The 8,920-nt window shown below is 40.7% G+C and overlaps 1 protein-coding gene across 5 annotated transcripts in view; it reads right to left on the bottom strand.

Annotated features, from left to right (window-relative positions):
* Nucleotides 1-1,440: 1,440 nt before the first annotated feature.
* ppfia1 (PTPRF interacting protein alpha 1) overlaps nucleotides 1,441-8,920 on the bottom strand; it is a 49,220-nt gene continuing 41,740 nt past the window's right edge. For 3 of the 5 annotated variants that reach the window (XM_071913986.2, XM_078285083.1, XM_078285055.1), the window contains 6 exons: nucleotides 7,701-7,876; nucleotides 7,108-7,205; nucleotides 5,980-6,173; nucleotides 4,094-4,162; nucleotides 3,769-3,937; nucleotides 1,441-3,093 (listed from right to left, as the gene is read on the bottom strand). In XM_071913986.2, the coding sequence (XP_071770087.1) occupies nucleotides 3,032-3,093; nucleotides 3,769-3,937; nucleotides 4,094-4,162; nucleotides 5,980-6,173; nucleotides 7,108-7,205; nucleotides 7,701-7,876 (768 nt within the window). In that variant the 3' untranslated portion in view covers nucleotides 1,441-3,031. Of the gene's footprint in view, nucleotides 3,116-3,409; nucleotides 3,485-3,768; nucleotides 3,938-4,093; nucleotides 4,163-5,979; nucleotides 6,174-7,107; nucleotides 7,206-7,700; nucleotides 7,877-8,920 lie in introns of all 5 variants that reach the window. The other 2 variants (XM_078284988.1, XM_078285019.1) reach the window with 2 other exon arrangements.

Genomic DNA, 8,920 nt, shown 5'->3' with positions numbered 1-8,920 from the left:
TAATTTACAAACACTGACACTTTGTGACATCACTGCACTAGCCTTAACTACATTATGTTCTTATACCTTTTTTAATTTGCTCTTAACTTGTTTTTCTATTCTAATTTAATTCTTCAATTCTTTATGTTTGTGAATTACATGTTCCTATTCTTTTATGCTAAGAGGACCCAGCATACAAGCATGAAAAGCATTTCATTGCACTGTTTACCTTGTGTGTGTATATCACAAATAAACACACTTGAACTTGAACTTGAAATGATCAACAATTTTCCACAACGTGATAGTCCCAGTGTGCGGCAGCTTTGGATAAAAGTATGACTTTTTTCAGATGGATGAAATGGCTGACAGACGATCAGTTGTGGTTCTGTAGAAGACAGCAGGACGCTCACTTAACTTCCCAACTGTTCTACAAAGGAACTTTTCCAAGTTTGCAAGTCTGTTACTATGGCTGCCCCCAAGTGGCCAGTGAAGGGCCATCCATGTCATGCCTGAAAATCAAGACTGGTCTGCAGAGGTGTGACCAAGTCAACTTTGCTCGAGTCCCAAGTCAGTCTCAAGTCTTGAGGCACAAGTCTCAAGTCAAGTCTCAAGTCTAAATGTAGAACAGCAAGTCAAGTCAGAACAAATCAAGAGTCCAGTATCAATTTAATATCTTGAAGAAAACTAAATATCTAGGACTTTTCAATGCAATATGGTTTTAATAGGATAAAAACTTGGTAAGAGCATCATGAGTTTGATTTCTATAATCGGTTTCAACTTCAATAAATTCAATCATTCCATACAAATTCAGAAAACAGAATTTAAATTCAGTCGTCTGCTAGAACAAATCTCATCATTTTCAATCTAAGTCATTTACAGAAACACAAGATCTCAAGTCAAGACTTTACAAACCTTTTCAAGTCATCAAAGTACAAGTCAGAGTCAAGTCCCAAGTTACCAAAACATCAGTTCCAGTCAAGTCTCAAGTCTTCTCTTCATGCATCAAGTCAGGGTAAGCAATTAATATTGCCACATTTTTCCAACTTAACAATCAGGCAAGAATTCAAATGTAACCCAACTCCTGATTGTCTGTGACTCGTCACCCTGTGGATACTGAATCTGAAAGATTAGAGAAAATCATTTCTCCATCCTAACGCTCCCATCACCACTTCCTGTTTTCAGTCAAATGTGACTTTGCTTTTGGAGTAGTACTGTTCACACAGAAAAAATGGAAAACTTGCCAGTTCATAACAAAACACTCTACCACACCCAACAACAACCTTGTCTACTGTACGTAAAGACAATTTGTTTTACTCACATTTTAGATAGGAATATTTTTTGGGGAGTTTATCCGAGTCAGGAAGCAGGGGAGTCGGACGATGGCTAAAACCAGTAAGACTCAAAGGTAAAGTAGGAGAGGAAAAGGCAAGAGATGCTTGAAAACACAAAGACTTAGTCTTTTTATTGGCAGTGGAAAATAAGTTTCAGTATTTTATTGAAAGTAAGCAATAAATAATACTGTGATAAAAATAGTTCATAAGTACTCAGACTGTACATCATTTTGTTACAAGATCAGGAGAAGTTTCAATGAGAGCAGGGGGAAAAAACAGAACAGCAACATGATTTGCATTGTGCATAAATGACTAAATCACAAAGACAGAAAAAAGATACCATTACTATTCTATGCAGTACATGTAGGGTGAAGGAAATGTCTTCGGTTCCATGTCATTTGCCATGAAAACCAATGGTGGAACCTGTGTTTTGAGCGCAGGCAAGACAAACTTAGACATAAACAGCACAGCCACACTCACAGGAACAAACTGTGGCTTTACCTCTAAAAATAAAACTGACAAAACACACAGAGTGAATGAGTAATAATAAATAAGAACAAAAGGACAGTGAGGAGTTAAGAAACAATAAGGCTTGATATGAAGTCTTCATACAAAGTGTTTTTAAAAAAGGTCTGTGGGTGGATCGCTCCGCCTTTAGGGGTTTCTAGTCGTAGCGGGGATCGATTGAGGCCGCAGTGAAGTTGGTCCATCGAAGGAGAGCCGCCACACTTTGAGCTCAGCTGTACGTTTGAAGTTCGTCCCGTACGCGTGAGCCTTCCGGTGCGTTCTCCAGAGGAGGTGGGGGAGGTTGTTTTCTTTTAAAGGGACGGGCTGGAAGGTGGGGGGTGGGGTTTTGTGGGGTTCGGGTCGGGTGGAGAGGTTTCCGCATGCAAGGTCGACTAGAGAGAACCTGGAATTCTGTTTTCACTTGCATCCGAAAGTAGCCCTCGTTTTTTTTCCGCTACCGTTATATGGCTTTTCTTTGCTTTTATTCAAGAGTTTCATTTTGGTATCGCAGATATGAAAATAAAAAGAAGAGAAAAGGAAAATAACTGTTTTCACATGATATCTGTTGTCACCAACACCTGGCTTGCCAGCAGTTACTTTCGGGTGATGGATCAACCACAGTGTTGAGCAGTTTGTGAAACAGTCTAACAACTCCAGCAATTTGTCTGATATTCACAAATCCATTGACCAAAGAGCTGCATTTACACAAAATCACGAGTGATAAGCTAAAAAATTACAACAGTTAAAAAGGGCAAAGGATATAGAATTAAGTTATATCACATATCAAAGTCACTTGCGCATAAATTCAATGATTAGAATTCAAATCAAAGGAAAGAGGAAAAAAAACATACATCTGGTCAATAGGATCAGGATTATAAAAAAGATTAGATAAAATGTCTGTTGATATAGAAATATACAAACTCCAGACAGTTGAAACATTCAGTTACATCTGAGAGAGTTAAGCTTAATAAGGGCACAGTAGGGAAAATGTTTTCAAAAAAGGGATTGATTAAGGGGAATGGAGGCAAAAAAAAAAGATTACATAGTAATTCTAAAATCAATTAAATGTCCCATTGGTTTACATAAATATATATAACAAACGCAGATAAATCTAGAATGTGTCCTCTAGGGATACTGAGATCGGTGACTAAGGTCTTTCTCTGTGATGACAAAAAACAAAACAAAACATCTTTTTAGTGTCCTTGCAGGTAATATCAGTTCATCATCCTGGTCTTGAAGGCGGGGAATTCCCCTTCATCTTCTGACCAACGGTTACCTATAGAAATAATGAGGATAAACTGAGAAGAGGAGAGAGAGAGAGAGAGAAACAGACACGAGGGGGAAGCAGGACAGAAGCCGGGGAGGAGGGGAAAGAAAAGACGAAACCAGATGGAAAGGAGAGGAGGAGAGGAGAGGCGTAAACGTGCGTTATTAGAGCCAAGAACTCCAGTACGAGAAAGCTGCTTTCTGCTTGGAAAAAGAGAGGAAGGGGCGGTTTCGCAGTGAGGAAAGAGCCACAATGCATACTTTGAGTGTAAATGTGCATCTCTCTGATATTCGTCAGAGTTTCCGGTGTGTGCATGTGATCTTACCGTTGCGTTGGGTTGTGTGTTAACAAGAGTAGGTCCTGACTGTGGCAGTGTCCAGCCTCTGTATAGACTGACTCCCTGTGTGTCCACGATGGCAAAACCACATGCAAAGACATGCCGTTAGTCACAGTATATAAACACACAAACGCAGAAGCAGCAAAGCCATTCAAGAGAATTCAGAGTACATGAGGAGCCAGGGTTGAACTGCCAATTAGAGAGATCTTCTGCTTAAGTAGTAGCAATGACAGTAGCAATGGCAGTGCATATTACCAGCCGCACAACACGCCGACACACACACACACACACACACACACACACACACAAACAAAACAGCAGTTCAAGGCACTGCTTCTACTGCCTACCGTCCATGGGGCTCCTCTTTGGCTGCGTGGAGGGAGATGCGGCGCTGCTATTGGTCACTCGGAAGTTGGCGGGCAGGGTGTCTGACGAACCCAGCGGCATCCCCCTCATGTCTTTGGGCCTGAACTTCTTTCTCCATGACGGGGCCCGGCGGAAGTTCTTATCCTCGTCCTGGAGGAGAGGCAGGGAAAGAGGAGGGGGAGAGGAGAGAAGAGAGGTGAGGAAACAGGAGAGGGAGTTGGTTTCGCACAAACTTTCGCAGTTTGTGCCATTGTGTTTGTAAGTAATCTACTAGAGAGTGTGTGTATGTGTGTGTGTGTGTGTCACCTCTTCCATTCTCCTCTCGGTGCCAATGGCTAGCAGACTGTTGTATTCTCGCTCTAGAGCTGCTCTGGCCTAAGAAAGAAAGGGAGACAGGAGGGAAAAAAAGGACAGACTGTTATTATATTTATGAATTAAAACACCAATTTAACTCAAAATAAATTCAGAGTTTGAGAAATGTTCCTTTCAATGGTCACATATGCCCCAACTGTACACAACACAAATTTTAGCTTGCCTGGTAACACTGAGCTCAAGGCCTCTTATCCCTTCCTGCCTTAACCCCTGAAGCTGATCTTTGTCTCTTAAGACTGGCATTATACCATCTTCCTGAGATTTTGATATCATTGGAATTGCTTCTTCATCCACATAGAATCCTTTTTCTCACAGTTCACCCTGGATAATAGAGGTGTTCCTTTATTTGCATGGCATTAGTTTCATTTCAGTCCATTTAGGTTGTTATTCAATTTGGAAAGCATCCATTTTGTAACCGGTGCTGTTGGAGTCGTAGCTGCCATATTGTCTGTATTAGAGCACCGATAGTATCTGCAGTATTGGTGCCGATCCAGCTCCCAAATACTCATATTGGCAAATGAAGTTGTCCTGATGCTGATACTTTAATAAGCCATACTTTGGTGCAATAAAATACTTTTCTGGCAGGAGGAAAAATGTCTGCAGTGTGGCGATTCTTTGATCTCAGTGAAGAAAAGAGCCAGCTGTCTGGTTGAGTGGAGGAGAGACAAAGCAGCTCTCTCAAACCAGCCAGACAGTTACAGTAATACCCAAGTGAGGCAACTCTGATCAAAATAAAGTGGAAAATTTCTGACCTCACTTATGGAAGAAAAAAAACAAAAACAGTAGTTTGTATTAGATTAATATATGGCGTGAACAGGATTTGTGACAAAAAAAAACAAAAAAAAGTATGTTTTAACTCACTATGTAGTCACCTTTAGAAATATTCACTTAGGTTCTTTGTATTGTTCAGAAAACAACAAATGTTCATCAATATGGGTTTTGTTCTGGAATTTGTGGCTGGCTTGACACTGGTAAGCAAACAAAAATGAAAATGCTGAAATGTTTCTGTTTGTGAAACAGATCTGTATGGCCATGTTTGTTTGATTTTTGATCATGTTTGTTTGGTACTCAATCAAATTCTACTTGGTTCCTTTAGTACCAAAAGATTGTTGGTGTTTTATTTTATGTCGAGATCCATTCAAAGTTGTGTGTGGTGTCATGTACCAAAAACACTCTCAATCCATTTTTACACGTTCATTTTCTGTTCTGATTGGCTAACCGTTTCAAGAGTGAAACGTGAGACACCGCAGACACGGCAGCTGCAGACAGCTACAGGTAGGGAAAACTCTCCAGTAATAAACAATGACAACCGCTCAACCGCTTTGAATAAAACACTTTGTTAAACTATTATTTCTTACAAAAATGATGAGAACTTTTGTGACGCAACAAAGTTATGGAAGTCCAAACGGCTCGTTTAGAGGCTCGGCTTTCTAATATGGATTGTGTGGATTTAGTTGGCGACCTTGTGTTTTGATACTTTCATAATGTTTAGATAGCACATCCAACTCCTTTATAATCAAAGAGGCAAGGGGAATCCTGTTTTATACAGAACTTTATGGAATTTGTTGAGTGGCTCTGAACTGAAGCACTACACACTGAATTATACATTTACATTGAAAAAATGAACTAACCAAAGCTGTTATAAAATGAAATCTATTGATAAAATTTTAATTAAGACATTTACCTTGGATAATGTTTAGAAAATCATAATTAATCAGTTAGGGAGACAGCTAATTTGGTATGTGTGTGTGTGTGTGTGTGTGTGTGTGTGTGTGTGTGTGTGTGTGTGTGTGTGTGTGTGTGTGTGTGTGTGTGTGTACCTGTGTGTTCTGTGTGGGGATCTGCAGCAGTAGGGCCAGGGCGTTGTGATCGAAGGTTTCGTCCAGGGCGAGCAGCGCTCCATGGACTCCGCTCTCGTAAAGGTTTCCACTGTACTCCTTCAGCCCGATGGCCTGAACCCAGCTGACCACACGCTCATTACTCCACACCAACACGTCTGAAACGGTGGCAGAACCTGCAGCAGAATTTAGAGTGTGTGATGAAATATCTTAGAGTGTCTTTCAGTGTCACTATACAAGTAAACTGGAATAATTACATGCAAACAAAAGCCACATGGTAGGTACCAACTGGGTGAGTGGGTGGGATGGGAATGTATTACTGAATTTGTGGACTGCATTTAGTGTAGAGCAACAAGACAAATGGAAGAGAGAGTGAGGTCATAGGTCTTGATCCGGACTTGAACCCACAATGTTGTGAGCATTTGGCTTGTGACTACTTTTGGGTTCTCACCACACAACCTTTAGTCTGACTTTAGGCCTGATTTTGCCATTCCAGCTGGATTTAAAGATTGGACTGAATCTTTGGTAATTCAGCAAACATGGGGGAGTCGTGCCACTGGTCAGCACAGTTAATCTTGTAATGTGAGGGGGGTTAAGGACTCTCTTTCGTCTCCCGATCAATTGCAGACCAGTCGGTGTCACCAACAGTCTCTCAGACTTTATTTCCAAGACATAAATCTGGAATGAATGTACTCCTGTAGTGCGAGATGGACAATGACACACATGTCTAGAGTGCAAATGAGAGCTGAGCTAGGGATGGAAAAAATACAAACAAGAAGTAGTTGCTGTCTGCCCATGTTTGATGTACGATCTTGTGGTAACAAGAGCAATGTGAGTGTTGCGAGGTTCTGATGGTGAAATCCATTAGAGACGATTTTATCAAGTATCCGAAAGTCCTCGTCAAAATGTGAGATCTCCATTCCTAGCTCATCTTTAAGTTTGCACACTCCTCTGACTAAAAGGTTAGAGATTTGCTCAATTCTTTTATTTAGTGAGAAATGCCTTCTATTTTCACAATCTGTTCATACAGTGTGTTGCTGACCCACGGAGCCTTTTGATTGTTTACTTCATGGGGCGTCTAGATATGCTGAGAAAGCACCAGTGCGTTACCTTGGACCTCCAGCTGAGCGTCCTCCCTCCTCCTCTCCAGCTCCTTCCTGTCATAGTTGAGCCTCCTCAGACACATCACTCCACACTGAAAACTGTTCCTGTTGCACAGACACACATACAGACAGACAGGCAGGCAGAAAGAAAAGCAAGTATGAGACAAGAGTGACTTACTTGCTATTACGTAATAATCTTTTATTAATTGCCCTTGACCTCTTTTTTATGTTTCTTTCTTTGCAGACATTGCCTTTTACTTTAATCTTCATTCTTATTTACTCCTTATTATTAGGCACTTCCAGCCCATGTTTTGTGGCTTCTTTTAAACAGCATGCAATTGTTTCATTTGAGGCCATTTGTTTCTCTACGATGAATATCTTCCTTTACCATTAGAAAAACTTTCAGCAGATTAGGGAAGTCTGTTACCTAGCTGTCTATCATTTTAGGGTAGACATAGTGTCTGTTACATGTATAAAGGTGTGTATCATTTTCTAGCTCTAACGTTTGTTACCTACAGCTGCTGTCCACCATTTTGACAGCCAAGTTTTCCTAGTGTCTGTTACCCGTCCAAGGCGTCTACAGGCTTTAGCGTGTTTTACCTGTGGAAGCTGTCCACCATCTTGAGCTGTCCCCTAAGGTCCTTCTTGGTGAGGTGGTCGAGCATGCGGGCGTCCACCAGGGACTCCATGAAGTAGGAGCGGTACTGGGGCAGACCCAGGCTGGGCAGCCACTCGTTACCAATCCACTCATGGTTCATGTCTCCGTATGCCAGCGTCTACGGTGAGAGACGAGACGGCTTAACAAGTGTGTCTGTGTGAGTGTTGAAAAGATGGCACGGGTTTATCATGTAAAAGAAAATAATTTCTACTGCAGAATATTGATGCATTTCTAACAGCTCACTTGCTGGGCCTGGTCAGGATGCTGGAGAGGCTTGGTGAAGTGGAACTACTAGGGATGGGATGATATGCTTATCTCACAATACTGATACTGACTTATAATCTTATTATCATAGCAGACAGTGAAGTGACCAACAAATTGATGCACTGCCATACTGAAGTTAGTGTTCTACTGAGCTCTACAATTTTCCACTTATTTGTAATCTTAGGTTTGTCTAGATTTAACTGATATGTAATTTAACCAATGACATGATTAAAAATATCAAGACTTTTGCATCTAATCATTTTTTTGCATCTGTTTATTAAGACAACTTTTCATAGTCTGCATAGCTTTCAGTTTCTGTGGTTTTTACACAGGAAACCTGACTCACTGCACTGTCAACACATCAAAGTTTGCCTCTGAAACCTTATCACTGTGTTTCAGCTACAAAACGATCAAATGAAACCACTGAGTTTGTCACTACAAAGTCAGTTGAGTAATAGTGAGCAAAATCAAAGTGTAAAAGGAACTGGTGTAAAATACAGATTTTGTCTGAATAGGAGACAAATTCACGCTTGAGCTGTTAATTTTAAGAACATGCAGCATCTCTGCAGCTATTTTGTAACCTACTCATAAGAATAAGGCCCCCTACATGGCATTAACTTGTGTCTCATATGCACATTTTGTATCTGGACAATCCTTTTTTGATAAATCACGATTTTCAATACTCCTAGCTAGTTTTAAGCTCCTATCCAAGCTACCTGTCACCTGTTTGCATACAGTTCCACGTTGCATCCACAAGCAAATGTTAAATGTCAGTTTACATAGCTGTTGGATGTGGATTGGAATCACAACTGCATTTACACTTTGGTACTACTGTGATCAAATGTCTCTCTGAGGGTTTAGACAATAAGAGTGCTCTTCAGTGCTTCTTGGGTTCATT

The sequence above is a fragment of the Centroberyx gerrardi genome, chromosome 1, assembly GCF_048128805.1.
Source record: "Centroberyx gerrardi isolate f3 chromosome 1, fCenGer3.hap1.cur.20231027, whole genome shotgun sequence".
Classification (NCBI taxonomy): Eukaryota; Metazoa; Chordata; class Actinopteri; order Beryciformes; family Berycidae; genus Centroberyx; species Centroberyx gerrardi.
This window is presented reverse-complemented; position numbering and strand designations above follow the sequence as displayed.